Consider the following 24,436-nt stretch of genomic DNA (forward strand, 5'->3'; position numbering starts at 1 on the left):
ATGCTAACTAGGACCTCTGGTAAAATGCTAAATAGAAGTGTTGCTACCCGGCATCCTTCTTTTGTCCTGATTTTAAACAGAATGCTTTTAACAGGTCACAATAGAGTATGGTGTTTACTATAAGGTCATTTTTTTAGATGTCCCTTATCAGCTTAAGGCAGTATCCTGGTCCTACTTGGCAGAGAGTTCTTATCATGAATGGTTGTTGTATTTTATTGACTACTCTTTTTTTTTTTTAATGTTTTTTAAGTTTATTTATTTATTTTGAGAGAGACACAGAGAACATGAGCTGGGGAGGGGCAGAGAGGAAAGAGAGAATCCCAAGTAGGCTCTGCAGAGCCAGTGCAGAGCCTGACATGGGCCTTGAACTCACAAAACCGTGAGATCATGACCTGAGCCGAAATTAAAGAGTCAGACGCTTAACCGACTGAGCCACCCAGGTGCCCCTGTCAACTACTTTTTCTGGATCGATTGACCCTAGGTTCTCTTCTCTTTTAAACTGTTAAGTGAGGGGCGCCTGGGTGGCGCAGTCGGTTGAGCGTCCGACTTCAGCCAGGTCACGATCTCGCGGTCCGTGAGTTCGAGCCCCGCGTCGGGCTCTGGGCTGATGGCTCAGAGCCTGGAGCCTGTTTCTGATTCTGTGTCTCCCTCTCTCTCTGCCCCTCCCCCGTTCATGCTCTGTCTCTCTCTGTCCCACAAATAGATAAACGTTGAAAAAAAAAATTAAAAAAAAAAAAAACTGTTAAGTGATTATTTATACAGTAGGCTCCCTCTTTATCCACAGGGTATATACTCCAAAACCCCAGATGCCTGAAACCACGGATGGTACTGAACTCTATACTATGTTTTTTCCTATACATACATACTTATAATGAAGTTTATAAATCAGGCACAGTAAGAGATAACAACTAATAATCAAATAGATCAATTATAATAACATACTATAACAAAAGTTGTGTGAATGTGGCCTCTCTCTCTCAAAATATCTTATTACACTGCACTCACCCTTCTTGTGATGATGTGAGATGATAAAATGCCTACGTGAGGAGATGAAGGGAGGTGAATGATGTAGGCCCAATGACGTGGTATTAGGCTACTACTGACCTTATGTCAGAAGGAGGATCATCTTGCTTCCAGACCTTGCTCAATGGCAGGTAATTGAAACCACAGAAAACAAACCACAGTTAAGGGGGGAACTACTTACTGTATTAGTCATTTTTTTTCCAATGTGGAGCCCCCCCCTTCTTGCATTTCTGGGATATATGAAATCGGGTCGTGATCGTTATCTTTTTTGTACATCCTAAGATTCCGTTTGCTCTTGTTTTGTTTAGGATTTTTGCAGCTCTAATCATGAGACGGTCTTATTTTCCTGCCTGCCCCTCTTCTTTTCTCGTCTTTATTTTCTCTTTCCCTGTTCTCTCTTCTGTATAAAAGACTGAATTTCCTCCTTTTGGATCATTGGGCTAGAATTTGCCAGCGAAACCATGTGGGCCTGCTATTTCCATTTAGGGAAGACTTTCATGTACTGATTCAAGATTTTCCTTGTTTGTTTTAAACAAACAAGTCATACTCACCTCTAATATTCTCTGTACTTACATCCGTCCTTGTTCCGTCATCCCTCTTGCTAAGTGTTCAATTTTGTTAGTCTTTTCAAATAAAGAGCTTCTAGCTTCCTTGATCCTATGTGTTGCATCTTTCTTTACTATTTCATTTTTTTTCTCTAATCTTTATTATTTCCCTCCATCTACTTTAAAGAAAGTAGAAATCCAAAAATCCAGAAAGCTTTGGATTCTTTCTTTCTTTTTCCTTTTCTAATTATTTTTTATTGTTGGATATTCAGCCTGTTGTTATCGTTTCTTCTTCTTTTTTTCTTTTTGAGAGACAGAGAACACGTGTGCAAGCGTGAGTGGGGGAGGGGCAGGGAGAGAGAATCCTAAACAGGCTTCCTGCTCAGCATGGAGCCTGATGCAGGGTTCAATCTCACAACACGAGATCATAACGCAAGCCAAAATCAAGAGTCAGACACCCGACCAGCTGAGCCACCCAGGAGGCCCTGTTCTAATAAAAGCATGAAAGACTATCCATTTCTTTCTAAATATATTTTTTGTTTGCATCCTCCACATTTTGTTTTTCAACATTTTCGTTCTTGTTTTAATTTCCGCGACGATTTCATCTTTGACCCATAGATTATTTTAAAATGTGTTTTTAGATTTCCGACTATTTGAAAAGAATGCACATTCTCATAGGGTGGAGGGTAGACAGGCTTCCATATCTGTCCATTACTTCAACTATGTAAATTGTGTTGCTCAAATTTATATTTATACTGTCTTGTTTGTCTCCATAATCTATGGATTACTGCCAATGTGTGAAAATCTTCCACTGTGGCAAGAAGATGTGATTTCTCCCTATAAAGAGGTTTACTTTCTGACTGCATTTGCCTTCATATTTTGAAGCTATGTTGTTAGGCGCAAGCAAGTTTGGACTTGTGACATACCCTCAATTGATCAAACTTTTACCATTATGTGGTTACCCTTTAATCTTCTCTGATGCTTTTTGCCCTAGAGTCTTTTTTCCTGCCTTAAAATCTATTTTGTCTAATATTAGTACAGCTATGTGATATTTTTCATATATATTTTTCCATTTTTTTAACCTATATCTTTGGATTTGGGGTGTCCCACTTGAAAATAGCAAGTAGCTGGGGTTTTAAAATTACAGCAATTGGGACAACTGACTGGCTCAGTTGGTTGAGCATCCAACTCTTGATTTCTTCTGGTCATGGGATCAAGCCCCGAGTCAGGGTCTGCACTGAGTGCAGAGCCTGCTTAAAATTCTGTCTCTTGGGGCATCTGGGTGGCTCAGTCTGTTAAGGATCCAACTCTTGATTTCAGCTCAGGTCATGATCTCATGGTTCATGGTGGGATTGAGCTCCACATCGGGCTCTGCACTGACAGTATGGAGCCTGCTTGGAGTTCTCTCTCCTTCTCTCTCTGTGCCCCTCCCCCTCTCAAAATAAACAAACATTAAAAAAAATGATTCTGGGCACCTGTATGGCTCCGTTGGTTAAAGCATCTGATTTCAGCTCAGGTCATGATCTCATGGCTCATGAGAGCCCGGTGTGGGACGCTGTGCTGATAGCTCAGAGCCTGGAGCCTGCTTTGGATTCTGTGTCTCTGTCTTTCTCTGCCCCTTCCCTGCTCATGCTCTCTCTCTCTCAAAAATAAATAAACCAAAAGAAAAAAATTCTCTCTCTCTCTCTCTCTCTCCCTCTGCCCCCTCCTCTGCTCACGCACACACACACACACACACACACACTCTGAAAAATAAAATAAAATAAAGTAAAATAAAATAATATAAAATAAAATAACAGCAATTATAATTACTGATATATATGGATCAGGTTTTACCACTTTCTGTGCACCTTTGACTTGTCTTCCCACCTCTTCCCTATCTTTTTTCCTCTTTTCTTTACTTCTTTTGGATTAATAGATCCCCAATTCCATCTCCCCCTCTACTTATTGAAAGTCACCCTGGCAATTTCAACATGAATATTTAAGTTAAGTTAAATCTTTTAAACTTCAGCACATTTATACAGCTGAATATTCCACATCAATTGAAAAATTATGTTTCCAAGGGATATTTTATGACACACGAAAAGGTTCATGTGGACAAATATGGAAGCATATATACAGTTATGTGCAGATAGATACATACAGTTGACTGTCATAATTTAACATGATTATATCCATGAAGTTGTCTTGAACACAGAATTAGCAAATGCTACTGCTCCTAAGGGAAATACAGGGGTAAGTTCCTTGCAAGCCTCCCACCACATTTGCATTGACCAGCCAATACATAACCTTGCATTGTGCGTGTTTCTGTTCAAAGACACCGTATTTAACATATATTGTTCTTCCAATAACATTGAACTCATGATTCATGTCTGAGTGCAGCTTACCTAACACATATTTTCTTGTTAGGGCACATCACAACCTTCATGTGCTCAGGAACTGCAGCACTGTGCTTGGAGCCACGTTAAGCAGGGAACTCACCATCACACTGAACAGACCACAAAAAAAAAGGACAGTTTCTTCACAGTAGAGGAGCTGAAATGAGAAGGCAGGGTGTCAGCTCAACCTCTGCTGGGAACAAAAAGGCACTTTGAGTGACTCAAATATTTTTTTTTAATGTTTATTTGTTTTTCAGAGAGACAGAGAGCATGAGCAGGGGAGGGGCAGAGAAAGAGGGAGACACAGAATCTGAAGCAGGCTCCAGGCTCTGAGCTGTCAGCACCAAGCCCAATGTGGGGCTCGAACCCATGAACTGTGAGATCGTGACCTGAGCCAAAGTCAAATTTTTTGCCACTCTGCACATATCCATGAATGACAGCAAGTGACAGTGACATGAGTAGCGATTTGGGGCTACAAATACGTTTTTAGGAAGCAGACAGATTCACAAAGACAGAATCCATGAAAAATGACAATCAGATGTGGGGGAGCTATGCATATACATATATATATATATATATATATATATATATATGCATCATATTAACTTACATCTTCGAGTATATAGAAAAAAGACCGGGGGCGCCTGGGTGGCGCAGTCGGTTAAGCGTCCGACTTCAGCCAGGTCACGATCTCGCAGTCTGTGAGTTCGAGCCCCGCGTCGGGCTCTGGGCTGATGGCTCAGAGCCTGGAGCCTGTTTCCGATTCTGCGTCTCCTTCTCTCTCTGCCCCTCCCCCGTTCATGCTCTGTCTCTCTCTGTCCCAAAAATAAATAAACGTTGAAAAAAAAAATTAAAAAAAAAAAAAAAAAAAGACTGGAAGGATACACTTCAAACCATTGGTATTTGTGGATGATTTTGAGGTTTCAACGGTTTCCAGATTATCTACAATAATGATCAATGAACTGACTCCATGTTCCACAAGTTATTGACAGAAAGACTGAGTATGATCCTTGTGTCTTTCCCAGCCTTGTTTCAGTGACAAGACCAACAATCTGGAGGCTTATGTGAAATGGTTCAACAGATTGTGCTACCTCGTGGCGACTGAGATCTGCATGGTGCGTAGAAAGTGGGGGGGTATGACCTGGCTTAGCCAAAGGTGGTGGGGGTTGAGGGAGCCCACCTGGGAGGGAACCAGAAGGACCTCTTGAGCTTGTCCGTGTCCAAGCCTGGGACCAAGCTGGGCACCTCTCTGGGATACCAGGTGTCACCACCCAGCTTGCCTACCGTGACATTTCTCTCTGGATAGAGCCTGGCACGGATCCACTGGACTCTGACAGAGAGTGTCAGAGATGGCTTGCTGAAGGAGTCAGATCTGCCAAGTGGTCCCACCCCCATCTCTTCCTATCTGCCTTGGGTGGCGTGGCCTGCCCTGCTGCCACACTGTGTTTGGCTCTCTCAGGATTTAGAGTAGAAATGCCCCAACCTTTTAAGAACTGGGAGATTGTACATGCAAAGCCCAGGTCTCCAGCTTCTCCCAGAAGGCAGGAAGACATCCATACTGAGCCAGGTGCCCTTGTCACCAAGTCACGGTCCCTCAGGGCCAGACCCTGCCCACCCTCTTCTCTTCCTTAGAGCGGAGGAACCTCCTCCAAGCCCCCTGTCACCATCAGGTGAGGCCCTGGGGCCACTTGTGTCAGGGAAGGAAAGACTGAAGGCAACACAGGTGCCAGGTGGGGCTCTCTGGAAGCAAATGCTGAGATGGAAACTGGGGTAAGGGGCAGAGAAGGGGCAGAGGCAGGCCTGCTCAGAAGGAGAAGCTGGTCTGCGATGCCTCAGCCTTGGGAGTGCTTCCTGTTGGGTGCGCACAGCGGGCTGAAATGCCTGGCCTCCATCCCCGCCAGGCTCAGCCATCTCCACCACTGTACAGACACCCTGACAGGGACAGGAAGGACCTCAGGTGGGAGGCTTTCTGAACGGGGTTTGGGCAGCAGGTCTCATGCTTCCTTGTGGCAGTAAAGACCACTGCTGCACGTAAGAGCAAGCCGCCAAAATCCATATGGAAAGAACACAGGGTAGGGTTCCACGGGGCCCATCTGCTTCCTGCATTTGCATCACTGGCCTGGCAGCTCAGGTGGCAGTTTTTACATAGGCAAAGCTGGACTGAGCCCTCCCAGGAGTCAGGCAGTGCCTCAGTCTAGGACGGCCCAGGAGATGACATTGTTTGGAGCCATCAGAGAAGTCAGGGTCCCAAGCACTTGGCCACAAGCTGGAGGTGAAGTCATGCAGTCATTCAACAGGAAGCAGTGGAGGGGCCACTCTGGGGACAGGGCCGGGGTCCGTGCAGCCCCAGTGTGGAGAGAGCAAGCTCAATGCACGGGGGACAGGTGAGGGAGCCAGGGAGGATGCTGGAGCTGGGCCTGGAGGGAGGAGCAGTGTCTTGGAGGGAGAGCCCCTCAGCACTCTGGATGCCCCATGGAGTCCCGTCAGACCCCCTCCCCCGCAGCCCGTCATGGTGGTGGGCTCTGCTGGCTCTGCCGAGGACGCGCAGAGACCCTGAGCTCTCTGGCTGCAGACTACCCAGCATCAAGCGTCTCCACCGTGAACTGGGTTGAGAGAATGTTGATGAGGGACTGGCCTAGTGACGGGGTGGGGCCGTGTCACCACTAAGGCTCAGATGCCTTGTCCCCAGCCGGCCAAGAAGAAGCAGAGGGCCCAGGTGGTGGAGTTCTTCATTGACGTGGCCCGTGAGTGCTTCAACATTGGCAACTTCAACTCTCTGATGGCCATTATCTGTGAGTAGGCCAGCCGGCCCGGTCCCCGTGGGAGCGCCCCCAGAGGCACATGCAGACAAGCCAGGGGTGGGGTGCGGGGGGTGGGGGGGAAACCAGGGCCCTCCTCTGAGCAAGGTTGGTGCTGCTGAGCCCATACTCCCCTGCCCCAGAGGTCCTGGAGACTTGACCCCCCCCCCCGAGGCCTTCCTTGCCAGGGTGTTTGGCTGGACAGTGTGTCCCCAGAACCAGGGACAGCAGGGGCCCAAAGCAGACCCTGGTCATGGTGTGGGGCCAGTTTGGCGGGGACTGGGACAGGGGCCTGCACACATGGGCCGGTTCGCCCAGACACAGTGTCCCCAGCACCCATACACCACCATCGGGCCGTCTGCAGAGGCCTCAACCTTGGTTCAGGTGGCCAACTGGGGCCACCCCCCAGGCCTCCTGCCCTAGGGAATTAAGCAGACTGTGCAGCCCAGAGACGCTCCCCTAGCTCGACCCTCCCTCTTCCAGCCGGCATGAACATGAGCCCTGTCTCCAGGCTGAAGAAGACCTGGGCCAAAGTGAAGACAGCCAAGTTTTTCATCCTTGAGGTAAGCAAGGCTGCTGGGCTGCTGGCTGGAACTGGCCGACCCTGGGATGCAGCTCCCCCACATGCTTCCCTGTCTCCTTCCAGCACCAGATGGACCCGACAGGGAATTTCTGCAACTACAGGACAGCCCTGCGAGGGGCAGCCCACCGCTCCCTGACTGCCCACAGCAGCCGGGAGAAGGTAGGTCAGAGGCTTGCCTGGCCTTTAGAGCTCCTCCCTACTCCTTCCTACTCCCTACCTTGGCCTAGATGGGTTGTATCAGAGAGCCTCTATGCCGACTCCAACGTCACTGGGTCCAAACCCCTGCCCTTCTACAGCATCTGTATAGGCAGCCATGTTCCTTCTTTGCCTCCAATTTGGGGAACTCACCACCTTACAGAACAGATCAGCCCATGCTCACGCAGCTCTAGCTGGTAGGAAGTGTTCCCTTATGGGGCTGGGGTTGTCCTCTCTGGAGGCCCATGCAGAATGAGGCTGCTCCCTCTTCTACCCACCAGTCCTTCGGCGCCCCCGGGTCCCCTTCCCCTCCCTCCTAAGTCAACAACCCAGGTCTGCCCCGCCATACTTGGTCTCCAGTCCACACCCCACTTGGATCTCTGGTCCCTGAAGAGTGTGACTTGTCAGAGTCCCTTCTGTTTCAGATCAAATTGTTTACAAGTACATAGGGTCTTACACCTCCTTACTCTAAACGCAATACCTTCATTGATATAGCTTCAGATCACATTCACGGTTTTGGCAATGACTGAACCAAGCTTCTCGCTCACTAGAACTGCCTTTTCACAGGCTCTGTTCTTATACATTTACATTTGGGGGCCTCGCTGACCCTGATCAATTGTATTTGTCTCCCAAATTCTCCTGGTGGCCTCCAATATAAGAAACTGGGCCCTGGGATTGAGGGGAACCTCTGGCTTAAAACCTGTGACCAGCCCGATGATTAGAGTTATCATATCCGTGGGGAAGAAACACCAAGACCTTTTCTGCCTGATCTCCTGGCAGGAATATTGGCAGAATTAGGTCTCTGCCGTGTTTGTGGAGGTCTGTTTCCAGTTTGAGAACAAGTTGCTGTTCTTGAAATTCAAAGTCCCTGTGGAATTAGATGAGATGGCTACCAGGGTTTTAAGTCTGGGGAGCAGGCCAAGACCTGCACGTTTGTGCCACCCAGCCGGCCCTCCCAGCCCTCCACCCCCCACCCAGGGGTGGGGGTGGGTGTTCACAGACCCTGGCCCCACTGATGGCTATTCCTATCCAGCTGGCCTTTCCTATTCAGGCTGTGAGCCCTTCAGCTCTGGGTCTGAGGAGGGCTGATGCCAGGGAGCAGCATTCAGTGAGACAGAACCTCAAAATCCTGGGCAAGTGAGCCTGTCCCCCAGGAGCCAGGAAGCTGCAAAACCAGAGTGGCAGGGACAGAGACCTTGCTTCACTGAACACCTACCACGTGAGGACTACTTGACTCTGTCTCTCCCTTCCATTCAATTCTGATGACTACTTACCGGGTGGATTCTAGCAGTGCCATTTCCCAGATTAGAAGACTGAGTCTCAGAGAGGAGACCTCACTTGTCCAGTCTCACAGCAAGTAGGTGGCAAAACCAGGAGTCAGCCTCTCCAGCACACCACCAGGCCTCGTCTTATTCCCAGAGCTCAGGTGGTGTGTGGCAGTCACAGAGGTCCTCGCCTGTGGCCCAGGAGTGGGACTGTGGAGTGGGGGCAAATAGAGTTGGCTGCCACCTTTGGTCCAAGATGTCAATTATGGCAGTGGCACTCTGCACTATTTTTCTTCCATCCGTGCTCACCAGGTGGCTGTGGGGTGGACTGTGATGTCCCGTTCCTGCACTCTGAGCCCCCTTCCAGCTCTGGGGTACGGGGGCTCGAGGTGGGTGATTTACAGAGCTGTGCCTTTCATTTTGCTGCATTCTCCTCTAACGTCCAAAGAGATATGGATCATCGGCTGGGCCCACAGAAGGTGCTTCATAAATGGATAGGAGACTGGAAGATGGATGGATGAATGGTTGGATGGATGGAGGGACAGATAGAAGGAAGGAAGGAAGGAAGGAAGGAAGGAAGGAAGGATATTTGCTGATGCTCTCGCAGTTCCTCACTGCTACAGCTGAAATTTTGAGGCCAGGAGGTCTCAGTGGTCATGACATTCTATGCTTTCTTCTTATCTATAGCTAGTTCCTATCTGCCCCTCTTTCTCCCCATCTCTGTGATGGGGCCCACTCCACACAGGATTCTTTGGCTGACCCCCTATTGCCACCACTTAGCTCCAGAAAACAACATCAGTGGGTTGCAGTCAACCCATGGGGGCAGGAAGACTGGCCAGGATGCTAAAGCCTGATAGGATGGTAGCCTGAGCCCATGTGGGCAGGCAGAAATGGTGAGAAGTTCTCAGAAAATGCTGCCTCTTTGAGGACCAGTTCCAATGTCCACCCTCTAGGAAGCCTGCATTGAGTCCCCGAGGACCACTGCCCTTAATCCCCTCCCTGTCCTGGAACATTTCAGGCACATTACAACCCAACACAGCCATCATGCCCCACCCCTGGGCCTGGGGCTCAGCACTGTGGTGGGCGTAGGGAGATGCACAGAGACTGCTCTCCCTCCTGGCACAGTGAAAAAGCAAGCAGGACAGGGGCTAGTCCTTCCTCTGCTACTTACTGCTGTGTGAGCTTGTATGAGTTGCTTAACCTCTCAGGGTCTTGACTTCCTTGTCTGTAAGTTAGGGTAATAGAACCCTGCATCTCGGAACTTGCTAAGATGAAACTCGATCCCCATGCATGTATAGCTTGGCACAACGGAGCACTCAGGCCGGCCACCAATGCCCCTGTGACAAGGGCATGAGTGGAGGGCTCTTTAGGGGCCCAAATGGGAATTAAACCCAGCCTATAGGTAGCAAAGACTTCAGGGAAAAAGCTCCACTACACTGGATGTGTCTGACACACCCTCACTCTTCTCCAAGCCCCAGCACCTAACACAGTGAAGACCTGAGCAAATGTCTGAGGAGTTGACATAAATCTAAGGTGACCAGTTTGTCCCAGTTTCCCTGGGATGGCTCCACTTTTAGCACTGAAACTGTATCTCATGTAACCCCTCAGCCCTGGACAAACCAGGCAATTCATCTCCCTGCTAAATCTGGCTCTGTCCCAGCCTCAGCATTCACTCACTTGGGTGACCTTGGGCCAGGCCCTGCCACTGTGTGGGCCTCAGTTTCCCATCTTCCTTGACCCACTGAGCCATCCATGCATCTGTACTGTGCAGAGTGGTCATACCCAGGTCCTGATCTCAAAGCCTTTATCAACTTAGATAAGGGGTTAGCCAGAAATGTCAGGTCCTGGCGCCTGGTCCCAAGGGTGATGGGCTGAAGGCCGCTCCTGGCCGGACTGGCAGCACAGCTCTGGAGCCTGAGGGCACAGCAGGTGTGTTAGTTCCCTGGGAACTGGCTTAGAACAACAGAAATGTTGGGGCGCCTGGGTGGCGCAGTTGGTTAAGCATCTGACTTGATCTCAGTTCAGGTCTTGATTTTGGGGTCATGAGTTCAAGCCCTTGTGTTGGGCTCCGCACTGGGTGTGAAGCCTAGTTAAAAATGAAAAAAGAACAGGGGCACCTGCATGGCTTAGTTGGTTGGGTGTCCAACTTCGGTTCAGGTCAGGATCTCACGGCTCATGAGTTCCAGCCCCGCGTTGGGCTCTATACTGACACCTCAGAGCCTGGAGCCTGCTTTGGATTCTGTCTCCGTCTGTCTCTGTACCTTCCCCACTCACGGTCTGTCTCTCTTTCTCAAAAACATAAACATTTATAAATGTTATATATAAATTTATAAACATTAAAAAATTATAAAAAGAAAAGAACAACAGAAATGTATTGTCTCCCCATTCTAGAGGCCAGATGCCAAAATCAAGGTAGTCTGGGCCGTGCTCCCTCCAAAGGGGGCATTCTTCTTTGCCTTTCCCAGCTTCTGATGGCCCTGGGTGTTCCTTGGCCAGTGGCCAGATCACTCCCATCTCTGCCTCTGTCTTCACATGGCTCTCCTTCCTGTGTGTGTCCAAATTTCCCTCTTTTCACAAGGACGTCAGTCACTGGAGGAGAGGTCATTCTATCCGGTATGACCTCCTCTTAACTCGATTCCATCTGCAAAGACTATCTCCAAATTAGGTCCCATTCACAGGCACCAGGGTTTAGGACTCAAATATATCTTTTGGGGGGACACAGTCCAACCCACCGCAGCAGTGTGCACCCAGCCAGCTCCCCTCGGGTCGCCAGAGCTGTCAGCAGTGGGTGTCCCTTCCCTAGGGGCCAGGAGTTGGCATGTGCAGAGCAGGGAGGGAGAAATGAGACATCCAGGCAGTGATACGCAGAGACCCCTGCCCTACTCAGGCCGGGCTCCAAAGTCTGTTCCTTCAGGCATCAAGAAAGGCATAAAATGACAAATCATGAAATATATATTTTAAAACGTAGGCTGCAGAATTTCACAACAGGTGACTCACTTTCCATACATATCTCATGGTGGGCTCCGCATGCACCTGAAGTCCTCCTGGCACACTTGAACCAGGTGGTCTGCAGATCCCTGGATGGTGGAGGGTCGAGGGGAACTGCCACCAGCCTCTCCCAGCGGAGAGTGGAAGAAATGTTCAAAGGGCATGAGGACCATGCATCTTTCATTCAGCCCCAACACGGGGAAGCGGTGGGGGGGGGGCGTATACAGTAGGCGCTCAGTCAGCACTGGAGTCTGATGGGGCCTGGGGAGAAAGAGTCTGGTGCTAGGGTAAAGGGGCCTGTGCTTCCTGCCGACCGAGGGCTGACCTGCACCCTCTCTCTTCCAGATCGTCATTCCCTTCTTCAGCCTGCTCATCAAAGACATCTACTTCCTGAACGAGGGCTGTGCCAACCGCCTCCCCAATGGACATGTCAACTTTGAGGTAGAGTCCAGGGGCCCCTGACAATCAAAGCCCCCAGGGCAGGGGCACCAGACGAATGGGGCACGGTTCACAAGACATCACGGCGGGATTATCAGGGTCTCCCCACCCCACCCCTTCCACAGGAGACTGAGGCTCATGCAGGCACTGATCCCCCACTGCCCGCCACAGGTGAGGCAGACTCATTTTCAGCCCTTGAAGAGCACAAGGCTGTGAGAAAGCCCCACGGACCCACAGTGACAATGGGTGAGGTGCTGTGACCCGCACAGGGCACAGGGCATGTGTCAGGGAAGGCCTCCCTGAGCACAGGAGGAGGTGGGCAAGCAGTGTGGGCAGAGAAGGAAAGATTTCTACTCCCTCTGCAGACACTCACTGCCATCAGCTCAAGTGTCCCCCTCCTCCAGGAAGCTCCCCTTGACTTCCCAGACAGAGGGTGGCCCAGGCCATACTCAGTGGACTGGGCATTCCTTGGTCACAGCTCTCCAGTCCCTGAGCTCCTTAGAAGCAAAGGCAGGCTGACCCTCCCCACACACACATGGGACCACCCAGCACACATATCTTGGAGTGGCTGGTGGGCTAGGCATGGTGGGAGCTGAGGCCCAGGAGACCTGAGAGCCCTGGGCAGTGACAGCAAGTGGTCACTGAGTCAGACAGACAAAGCCAGCCATGCAGCAGTGACAACCCCCGAATCTGCAGGAAGGAGGAGACTCTTCTCCCTAGGAAGGCTGGCCCACACTCGTGCTGGCCCCACCCAGCCTCCAACACCAAGGGACAGTCAGTCCTGGGCTGGCCCCTGAGCTATCTGAGCCCCAGTCTCTCCCTCTCTAAAACAGGGCTTTGGCACAGAGCCCACCAAGGGCTCTATAGGGACAGCATCCCCTGCTGGTGGGTCCCCCACCCAACACCTGGGCCCTCTGGCCTGGAGCTGCCTCTGCTCTGGGGCTTCACACAGACTCCCCGGCAGACTTTCCTGTGCTGCCTGCAGGCCTGGTTAGCCCTGAGAACCTGTGTAGCAGGGAGAAGTCCAGTCCAGCAGGGAGCCTGGGTGCCCCATCCCCAGGACAGTCCGGACTGGAAGTGACATGGAGGAGGCTGGCCTTGGGTTAAATTAACAGAGGGGTCCGGGAGCCCAAGATCACACTTTCCAGAAGACCCCACACATACCAGCTGTGGAAAGCCCTGTATTGCACTCTTCTTAAACTGGTCCTCAGACCTGAGACCAAGGGAGGAAAGGCAAGACTGTAAAGTGCTTCTGAGGCCCCAGATTTGGGGCAGGGGCAGTGGGGGCTGGAGCCAGCCACCAGGACTGATGAAAGATGCCATAGAGGGTCGTTCCCACCCGGTCATGACTTCATGCTGGCAGTTCATTTAAAAGCCTTCTTTAAGTCAGCACAGATGTTTTTTTAATTTAAATAAATGTATTTAAATTTTACTTAAATAAAATTCTGCTTTAAGTGGATCCACTTAAATCTTCCTTAAATACATTTATTTAAATTTATTTGGATCATTCTCTAGATAAACAAACGCAGGGATAATCATGAAAAAGAATGAAACTAGAGTAATACTCGCCTCTCGCTGGATGTGCTGCCTGCCGATGACCTGGCCCTAGATGCTCTCTCTCCCCAGATTCCACAGAGGGAATGAAGAGATGTGGCGAACACCCAGGTTTCCTAATGGGGGGTCTGTCATTTACTGCCCAGTGCTCTGCCTTGCCCTGCCCAGGAGTGGGCCCCCAGGGACAGATGAGTGAGACTGGCCCGCTCTCACAGGTGACCTCCAGGCACTGGGGGGTGGAGGCGGGGTAAGGGGCTCTCATTTGTGTTTCAATGACCCTGGCAGAAATTTCTGGAGCTGGCCAAGCAGGTTGGAGAGTTCATCACGTGGAAACAAGTGGAATGTCCCTTTGAGCAAGACCCCAGCATCACCCACTACCTGCACACCGCCCCTATCTTCAGCGAGGATGGTAAGGTGACCCTATAGCCTCTGTCACCCCCAGCTCTGGGACTCTGGGGTGGTCTCCTAGTCACATCTCCATATGGGGCCCCTGCTGCGAGCAGGACGCATCACGCCCATGTTTGCTGGATGTGAAAGGGAGCAGAGAAGGCTGAGCACCAGTCAGGGCCTGAGGAGCTGCAGGCTGGGGACCTGCAGGGTCCCCAGGGCCAGGCTTCCCCTTGGACACAGTATGGCTGCTGCTGGGCATCATAAATTGAAACCATCGGTCCCACCCACTTCCTTCATTGGTAAAATAAGCAAGATGGTGAGAACTACCCTCCCTGTGCTCACATAGGGAGGGCAGAGCCCTGGGCTCCCCATGGGTCTTTCCACAGCTGGGGGTGTGTGCATGTTTGTGTGAGTGCGTGCATGCCTGTGTGTGTGTGTGTGTGTGTGTGTGTGTGCTGAGGCATCTTTTCTCCAGAGTGCCATTAATGTCTGTGCCCTCCAGTAAATCAGCATTCCCATCTGATCATTTATCAAATGTGACAAATTTGCTGTGAATTTTCTAAGCAAGCATACTCCAGGAAGAGAAAGTGCTGGAAGCAAGTGGCCATTTGGTCCTGAGTTGATCATCTCAGGGGAGGCAATGTGGCCCCATGGTCAGCTGCTTCCTGGATCCAAGACCCTCAACCTACCCCAGGAGGTCCCCACTGAGCACAACAAGCATTTAAAAAAAATTTTGTAATGTTTATTTATTTTTGAGAGATAGAGAGACAGAGCACGAGCAGGGGAGGGGCAGAGAGAGAGAGAGGTAGAGAATCCAAAGTAGGTTCCAGGCTCTGAGCTGTCAGTACAGAGCCCAATGCGGAGCTTGAACCCACAAACCACAAGATCATGACCTGAGCTGAAGTCAGATGCTTAACCAACTGAGCCACCCAGGTGTCTCCACAGCAAGCATTTTATAAAGGGACCCACACCCGTGCCTGGGAGAACATGTTCTGCCAAAAACAAAAACTTAGGAGAAAGGAGTTTTTAATGATTTTGCTTTTAATTGTTAATACTTTCAAGTTTGCCATTTTATATGTTATGTTTTGGAACCATTAACTTTTGGGGGTGGGTTAGGGGGAGGGGAGTGTTCACCTGAAACAGCAATCCCTACCTGCAATAAGAAGTTCAGCAGCCTGATGGATAAGCCAGCCTGGGCTGTTCCCACCCCAGCAAGCTGTGTGACTCTAGGCAGGTGCCTCACCCTCTCTAAGCCTCACCTGCTGCATCTAGCTTAGTGGCTCAAAGCAACATTGATTTATTCTCTTAGACTCCAAAGTCAGTTCCACTGGGCTGAAATCATGGTGTCAACAGAGCTGGTTATTTCTGGAGGCTCTGAGGGAAAGACTGTTCCCTGGCCTGTTATGACTTCTAGTGGCCACCCATATTCCTTGGCACATGACCCCCTTCCTCCATCTTCAAAGCACATCATTTGAACCTCTGCTTCCACCATCACATCATCTTCTCTCTTGTGGTCAAGTCTCCTCTGTCTCGCTCTTAGAAGGACACTTGCAGTGTCATTTAGGGCCCTGCTGGATAATCCAGGATAATCCCCCCATCTCCATATCCTTAACTTAATCTCATCTGCTGAGTCCCTTTTGGCCACGGAAGCTAACATATTCACATGTCCCGGGGAGTAGGATCTGGATATCTCTGGGGACCACTATTTAACCTACTAGTTACTGTGATAACTGTTGTCATTAACCAATAGAACTTGTGCAGTAATGTGTCAAAAGCATATTAAGAAAGGGGTGGGAGAGCCTGGGGGCAGGGAGAGGAGTGAGAGAAGGGCATTTCTCTTCTCTCTCTCTTTCTCTTTTTTTTTTTTTTTTTGAGAGAGAGCATGAACAGGGGAGGGGCAGAGGGAGAGAGAATCTTAAGTAGGCTCCATGCCCAGTGTAAAGCCCATTGTGGGGCTCCATCTCATAACTGTGAGATCACGACCTGAGCTGAAATCAAGAGTTGGACGCTTAACCGACTAAGCCACCCAAGTGTCCCAAGAGAAGGGCATTTCATTCACTCCTTCAGCCAATGGTATCTCTAGAGAACCTGCTGTGTGTGAGACAGTGATTCAGCCATGAACATACAGCAAAAAAACTTAGCCCTTCTGAAGTGCCCTTAGAAAGGAGCACCTTCCAAGGCACCTGGGTGATTCAGTCAGTTAAGCATCCAACTCTGGATTTCAGCTCAGGTAACGATCTCACAGTTCATGGGATTGAGCCCCGTGTTGGGCTCTGCACTGACAGCATGGAGCCTGCTTAGGATTCTCCCTCTCTCTCTCTCTCTCTTTCCCTCTCTCTTGCCTTCCCCCACTTGCACTCTGTCTCTCTCTCTCTCTTGCTCACTCTCACTCTGTCTCTCTATTTATCTCTCTCTCTCTGAAAATAAATACATAAACTTTAAAAAACAAATCAAAAAAGAAAGGAGCTCCTTCCAGTGACCCTTGTTTCATCCTCTCCTTCCCCCCACCAAAAAAAACCAATAATAATAATAATAACTGGAGAAAGCAAGAGAAGGGACCTAAGCTGTATTGAGCCCCAACTGGGTTAGTCACAGCCTCTGACAGAATCCTGCCCAGCACTCAGCTCCAGGCTTCCTCTGGCAAGACCTGCCTAGGAATACAGCCAGCCTTGAGGCTCTCTGAAACAGGTGACAGTATAGAAAGTATCAGCAAAGAAACAGAAGATATAAAAGGGAGCCAAGTAGAAATTATAGAATTGAAAAATACAATAACTAAAATAAAAAACTGAGTAGATGGTCTCAACAGCAGAATGGAGAAGACAAAGCAAAGAATCGATGAGCTGGAAGATGGAACAATAGAAATTAAACAATCTGAACAACAGAGTGTCAGGGACCTGTGGGACTATAACAAAAGATCTAACACTCTTGTCATCAGAGTCTGGGAAGGAAGGGGACAAAATGGACAGGGTTGAAAAAATAATCCAAGAAGTAATGGCTGGAAAGTTCCCAGATTTGGAAAAGATAGAAACCTACAGATTCAAGAAGCCAAGTGAATCCCAAAAAGGATCAACCCAAAGAAACCCATACCAAGATACATCATAGTCACATTTCTGAGCACCAAATAAAAAGACACAAATTTTGAAAACACTGAGAAAGAAATGACACTTTACCTATGAGGGCAAAACAATTTGGATGACTAGAGTACTCATCAGAAATCATGGTGGCCAGAGCAGTAGCATATTTTTCACGTGCTGAAAGAAAATAGCTGCCAACCCAGAATTCTATATCCAGTGAAAATATCCTTCAGGAATTTACTGTACATAAATCAAAATGGAATTCTAAAAACTGTTCAAGTAACCCACAGGAAGTTGGTCCTTTGAAAAGAACTGTAACTTGCCATTCTCCAGCAAAGAACCTCTTAAAGAAAAAGAGAAGACAGAAAATGCTAATATCTAGAATGAAATGAAAGATGTCACTATAGCCTCTGTCATCATTGAAAGGCTAATAAGAAAATACTGTGAACAACTCTAGACCCATTAATTTGGCCAGTTAGATGAAATGGACCAATTCCTTAAATAGCATAAACTGCCACAAACTCAACACAAAATAGATCATTTGAATAGCCCTATAACCATTAAGGAAATTGCATTTGTAATTTTAAAACATCCCAAAAATGAAATCTCTAGGCTCAGACAGTTACACTAGAGAATTCTATTAAACATTTAAGGAAGACTTAATATGGATTCTACACAATCGTTTTCAAAAAATAGAAGAGGACAGGGCACCTGGGTGGCTCAGTCAGTTAAGCATCCAACTTCAGTTCAGGTCATGATCTCATAGTGCATGGGTTCGAGCCCTGTGTTGGGCTCTGTGCTGACAGTTTGGAGCCTGGAGCCTGCTTCGGATTCCGTGTCTCCCTCTCTCTACCCCTTGCCTGCTCACACTCTGTCTCTCTCTCTCTCTCTCTCTCTCTCCCAAAAATAAATAAACATAAAAAAAATAGAAGAGGACGGAACTTCCCAGTTCATTTTACGAAGCCAGTATTACCCTGACACCAAAACCAGATAAAGGTAGTAAAATAAAGAAAGTAAAGACTAAGATCCCTTGTGAATATAGATGCAAAAAGTCCTTAACAAAATATTAGCAAATAGAATTTGGCAATATTGAAAAATAGTTAGATATCATGACCAAGTGAGTTTATTCCAGAGATACAATACTATTCAATATTTGAAAATCAATCAGTGTCATCTACCATATTAACAGACTAACAGAGAAAAATGACTTGATTATATCAACTGATACAGAAAATTCATTTGACAGATTTCTACACCCATGCATGGGAAAATCTCTCAGAAAAATAAGAATCGAGGGGAATTTATCAATCTGATAAACTGCACCTACAAAAACCTTTCCACTAACATCATTTTTAATGGTGAAACACTGCTTTCTCACTAAGATCAGTAATAAGGCAAGGATATATACTCTCACCACTTTTGTTCAAGATAGTAATGGAGATCTAGTTCATGCAATAACGCAAGAAAAGAAAATAAAGACAGATCAGAAAGGATGAATTAACACTGTCCTTATTTATTAAAAAATGTAAAAAATCCCAAAGAATCTCCAAAACTCCCAGAACTAAGTGGGTTCAGCACAAGTTGCAGAATACAAGATAAAGACACAAAAACCTATCATATTTCTGCGTGCTAACAATGAATATGTGGACACTGAAATTAAAAATACAATACCATCATTCAATATAATCGCTCAAAAACATTAAATACTTAGGTATAAATCTAACAAAACATATCCAAGATTTGCGTGCCAAAATCTACACGATGCTAATGAAAGAAATCAGAGAAGGTCTAAATAAATGGAGGGACATGACATGCATGAATTGGAAGACTCAGCATAGCAATGATACCAATTCTCCCCAAATTTAAGTATGGATTTAATGCATTTCCTATCAAAATCCAGGATTTTCCCATCAAAAGACAGTGGTTTTTTTTTTGCAGACAAAGATACAATTATTCTAAGATAATTGTATATGGGGTGAGCCTGGGTGGCTCAGTCAGTTGAGCATCCAACGTTAGCTCAGGTCATGATCTCATGGTTCATGAGTTCGAGCCCCATGTTGGGCTCTGTGCTCACCGCTCAGAGCCTGGAGCCTGCTTTGGATTCTGTTTCCCTCTCTCTCTGCTCCTCCTCCACTCACACTTTGTCTCTCTCTCAAAAATAAATATTTTTAAAAAATTTTTTAAATGAAATGTATATGGGAAGCCATAGAAACTAGAATAGCTGAAACAATTTTGAAAAAGAAGAATAAAATGGGAGGGATTACTCTACCCAATATTAAAGCTGATATTATACAGCTACAGTAATCAAGACAGTGTGGTATTGGTAAGACAGATACGTGGATCAATGGGAGAGAATAGAGAACCCAAGAATAGACCCACACAAATGCCCAGTGACTTTTTTTAAATGTTTATTCAATTTTAAGAGAGAGAGCATGTGCATGGGGAGGGGTAGAGAGCAAGAGGGACAGAAGATCCAAAGCGGTCTCTGAGCTGACAGCAGCAAGCCAGATGCAGGGCTGCAACTCACGAACCACAAGATCGTGACCCAAGCCAAAGTCAGACGCTCCACTGACTGAGCCACCCAGACACCCCACTGTGCCCAGGGATTTTTGAGAATGGAGTAAAAGCAATTCAGCGGAGGAAAGTGAGCCCTTGCAACAAATGGAACAGGGGCATCTGAGCATCCATAAGCCAAAAAATGAACTTTGACCTCATCCTTACACCTTTTATGAAAAATTAACTCAGAATGAATCACAGACTCGAATGTAAAATGTAAAACTGTATAGCTTTTAGGAAGAATAAAAGTAACAGGAAATATTCAGGATGTAGAACTAGACAAAGAGTTTCTTATAAAACTAAATTTGCACCGACTGTCTGACTCAGTAAATGTGCTCTCGGGCATTTATTTATCCCAGAGAAACGAATACTCATGTTCACACAAAAAACCCGCACTCCAATAATTACAGCAGCATAAATAGTTCTAGAGAAACACTGGAAGCAATGCAGATGTCCTTCAGTGGGTGAGTGGCTAAACACACTGTGGTATATCCATGCCACGGAATAGTCTTCAGCAAGAAAAAGGAATTAAGTATTGATTCATACTACAGCTTGGATGAAACGCGGAGAATCACTCGGAGTGAAAAGAGACCATCCCATATGTTACATACTGATTTGATTTATATCACATTCTTCTTTTAAAATTATGTATTTATTTTGAGAGACACAGAGACAACAAGAGTGAGAGAAGGGCAGAGAGAGGGAGAGAGGGAGAGAGAATCCCAAGCAGGCTCTGTGCTGTCAGCATAGCGCCCCACATGGGGCTTGATCTCACAAACCACAAGATCGTGACCTGAGTGGAAATCCAGAGTTGGACGCTTAACTGACTGAGCCACCCAGGTGTCCCTATATCACATTCTTGAAATGACAAAAATCTGGACATGGAGAACCTATTAGTGGTGGCCAGGGATTAAGAAAGGGAAGCAGGTGGGCCTTAAAAGGGCAGCGTGAGGGATTCTGGTGGTGATGAGGGTGTTCTGCAAACTGTCAACATGCTGGTGGTGGTCCTGTGCTATAGTTTTGCAAATGGTTACCACTGGGAGAAACTAGGGAAAGGGTACACCGACCTCTCTGTATTAATTAGCACATACAACTGCATGTGTACCTCCCAACAGGTTTAATTTAAGAATAAAAAGCAGGTCAGACTCTGGGTATAGGGCAGGCTATTATCATAGGCCATAACTGTGATTTTACCTCGTTTTCTGACCAGGTCTTTATTTGGCTTCTTATGAAAGTGAGAGCCCAGAGAACCAAACAGAAAAAGAGAGGTGGAAATCTCTAAGGTGAGTCTGTGAAGACGGGAGTAAAGACTGGCATGGGGGAGAAGGTGGGTGCTTGGGGCCAGGCCAGGGCCGAGGGGCTTCGTGGATACCCAGGTCCATGGGGAGGGGGCAGGACAGGCCAGGCTCTTAGGGGTGGGGGTGGGACTCATCACTGGGTGGGAGGGAGGTTAGGATTGCAACCCACCCCCACCCCCACCGCCATGGCCAGAGGCTGGCCCTGCAGGCCGTCAGGATGTGTGTCCTGGTCCAGGAAACCCCAGTCCATATTCTTATGCCAGAAAGTGAGACACCACCTCCTGCTCGTTCAGCCTATTAACACGGCCCAGTGGAGGTCAGACCAAGCCTGCAGCAGTGGGCTCTGAGGACTAAGCCAAGAGGGTTGTACAGAGCCCCTCTGGGGTGGGAGTCACCTGCCTTGCAGGGGACTGGCTGGAGGGAAGTATAATCACCACCCTGGGCATGTTTAAATCTGCAGATCTTCTATTTTGGGGAAGACGTGAGAAGCGCTGAGCAGGAGGAGGAGGAGGTGGAGGAGGAGGAGGGGAGGAAGTCAGCAGAAGCCTTCCGCAGCCCTGCCTCAGCCGGCCCAGCAGAAAGTGGAGGTGTTGGTGCTTCCCTGCTTTGCAAACCGTGACCCTACGGCCTGGCGCCCGCCCCAGCGACCACACGGCACAGGAGACCTTCCTCCACCTTTTGTGGAACTTCGGCCCCGGCAGGCCCAGGGGCCTCCTGACATGTGGGTGGCACGTGCCTCAGGGGCCCTGCCTTCAGGATGGTGGGGGTCACATTACTGTGACCTCGGCAAGGACACGGCACGACCCCCAGAGGGCCGGGTGACTGCAGTGTCGCTCTCATTGGGTGATGAGTGCCACAGGGGCTGACCCCCAGTCTGTCACCAGGTGGCCTGGGAGCCTCTACATCTCCAGCAGGCACCACGCCGCTGGCCCCTGCCATTCTGCTGATGGACCCTACCCTGTCCCCCTCCCCTGGCCCCAAGATGGGCTGGTTTCTGCAGCCCAATTCACTCCCTTTCTGGATCCTGCTGGTATCAGGGGATAGCTTTCCGGTGACAACTGTGACACAGGTCATGGGACAGATTTGAGTCACAAAAATGACAACATGTACAGTACATTGTAAACTCTAGAGTTGGTATAAACATGTTCATACACCCTGCATATCCACGTCTACACTGTGCTTTTCACTTGTGGGTCTGGCATAAACTTCTGGCAGGATGAAGGGCAGTTTCCCAGCTTGGGCCTGGGGATGCGGTGGCCATTTCCACTCTGTAGACCCCATGTTGCACTGACAGGGCCTGGTGAATGGACACCCAACAGCCCTACATGTGACCAGACACTTCTTTTATGAGGGCTGGAGGGTGGGGGTGAGATGGGGTTGATGAACCTACCACGAGACTCCTCCCATTACCCGCGCCCCCACCCCACCCCCCCGCCCCAGACCCTCATACACTGAGTCACGTTTCTGTGCCAGGAAGCAGATGGGCCATGGAGCTGCTGAGCCCCCACCTGGCATGTGACCAGGTCACCCAGCCAGGAAGTCAGGGAGTATGATGTGTATCTTTCACCCAGTCAGGGTCTGCTGGGCAGAGGGGGGTGTGTGTTAGGGTTCACTGACCCACCCTGGCCAGTCTCAGGCCCTGCTCAGTCTCAGACCTGGCTGTCCTGGTGGCATGGACTTGGGTCCCATCTGAGAGGGACAGGCAGAGACAATGCCACAACATTTCCAAGTGCCTCCTCTCTGGGGAATTCTGCCCAGCAAACCCCGGATGTCAGCAAGGCCACAGAAGGCATGAGAACATTAGGGTTGGGCAGGATCTGCTCTTTGCCCAGCCCAGCACACCCCCTTTTCATCCGAGACCCCAGAGAGGGCAAGTAGTGCAGGGAACAGAGCAGGGATGGGCTTCAGCCAGCAGCCAGGCTCAGGCTGCCGCCCTGCCTCATGCCACATCCAGCCCCTGATGGGGCCTCAAGGAGCCCTGGCTAGAAGCACCTCGCTCCCTCACTCTCTCGCTCCCTGGTATCTCTTGGGCAACATTAGACAGGACATGCAGACATCAGCAGGGACCGTCACTGCCTTCTGATCACACTGAGTCCTGTATCAGAGGCAGGAAGCAAGCATCACAGGAGTTAGTGGCCTCTGAGACACATGATGGCAGGTCCAGGGCTGGTGCCCATGAAGCTCAGGGAGGCCTGTTCAGGGTCCAGTGCCCACCCGAGAAGGTTGTGTCCTACCCCAGCCACGGGGAGACAGAACACTCTGGACCCCAGCCCTTGCCAGTCACCCAGCTCCATCTCCTGGTTCCTGAGTGACTTGGTGCAGGGACCTGTGAGGAAACCCCAGAATGCCAAGCTTTGGGAGAAGCCTCGGGGCCCAGGGTTCCAGCTTCTTCTCCAAAGCCAGGCGCCCAAATGCCTCCCCACACCCATGCCTCCCCATAGCCAAGGCCCAGCTCAGTCCTTGCTCTCTCCTGTTCAGAAATGGCAGCAGCCTCTCCCCTACCAGGCTGCAGGGAACATGAGGAAAGGACATTGGAGAAAGCGGAACAGCACCACAGTTGCAACTCCAGCAGTTAGACAGGAGGTAAATCAAGCTTGTCGGTGCAGGTAGAGGGTGGGCTGACCCTTCTGCCCCCAGGCTTGTGGTCCCAAGGCAAAAAACACTCCGTTTCCTGTTTTCTGTGACCTTGTGCATGCTGTTCCCCACCTTGTCAATCTAGTCAGAATGCAGCCTCTGGGGAGGGATTCCTGACACGCAGCTCTGTCTTCATGCCTGCTTCCACCAGCCCCTCAGTGGCTCAGTGCAGAGTGGGTGTTGGGAGGATGGCAGGGAGAGGCTGGGGCTCACCCCATGCTGGGCAGGTGAGAAGGAGAAAGTCCATGATCAGCCCCACAGAAAACGCAGGGCCCGAGGAGGCTCAGGCCAAGTGTGTTTGTATCTCAGGTTCATCCAATAGGCCCTTGAACCTGCTGGGTCCAGGCCCCAGTGCAGCGAGGAGGAGGCTTTCTCTGAGAGACCTGCCTGGCAGCCCCCAAGGTGAGGATTGTGGTGGCCCTTCTCCAGGTGCAACCTCAGAACCCCAAGAGGGATGGCGCCTTGCTTACAGCCTCCCAGATGGTTCTTTTGCCGCCTCCAGGACTCATGGCCCTTCCCCATAGAGACCCTTTCTGTCCTCCTGCCGACCTGGCCTCAGTCCTTACAGTTGGGTTAGATGGCCCACAGGGGCTCTGAAGGGTGGGGCCTCCACCTGTGAATCGAGGGTCAGCATCATAGGTGGCACCCAAGACTGATGGCCGTGAGGCTTGGCGCAGTGCCAGGTGGGTGACACGGGCCCCCAACATGCAGCCTAGG

The 24,436-nt window shown here is 49.3% G+C and overlaps 1 protein-coding gene across 1 annotated transcript in view; it reads left to right on the forward strand.

Annotated features, from left to right (window-relative positions):
* The window catches only part of RASGEF1C (RasGEF domain family member 1C), a 39,797-nt gene extending 17,559 nt beyond the window's left edge, over positions 1–22,238 (forward strand). Inside the window, exons 6-13 of the mRNA XM_030297139.1 lie at positions 4,972–5,061; positions 6,636–6,738; positions 7,228–7,307; positions 7,391–7,486; positions 12,121–12,216; positions 14,053–14,176; positions 20,998–21,070; positions 21,546–22,238. Of these exons, the coding sequence (XP_030152999.1) occupies positions 4,972–5,061; positions 6,636–6,738; positions 7,228–7,307; positions 7,391–7,486; positions 12,121–12,216; positions 14,053–14,176; positions 20,998–21,070; positions 21,546–21,570 (687 nt within the window). The 3' untranslated portion in view covers positions 21,571–22,238. The remainder of the gene's footprint in view (positions 1–4,971; positions 5,062–6,635; positions 6,739–7,227; positions 7,308–7,390; positions 7,487–12,120; positions 12,217–14,052; positions 14,177–20,997; positions 21,071–21,545) is intronic.
* Positions 22,239–24,436: the final 2,198 nt, after the last annotated feature.

This window comes from Lynx canadensis, chromosome A1, assembly GCF_007474595.2.
Source record: "Lynx canadensis isolate LIC74 chromosome A1, mLynCan4.pri.v2, whole genome shotgun sequence".
NCBI lineage: Eukaryota > Metazoa > Chordata > Mammalia > Carnivora > Felidae > Lynx > Lynx canadensis.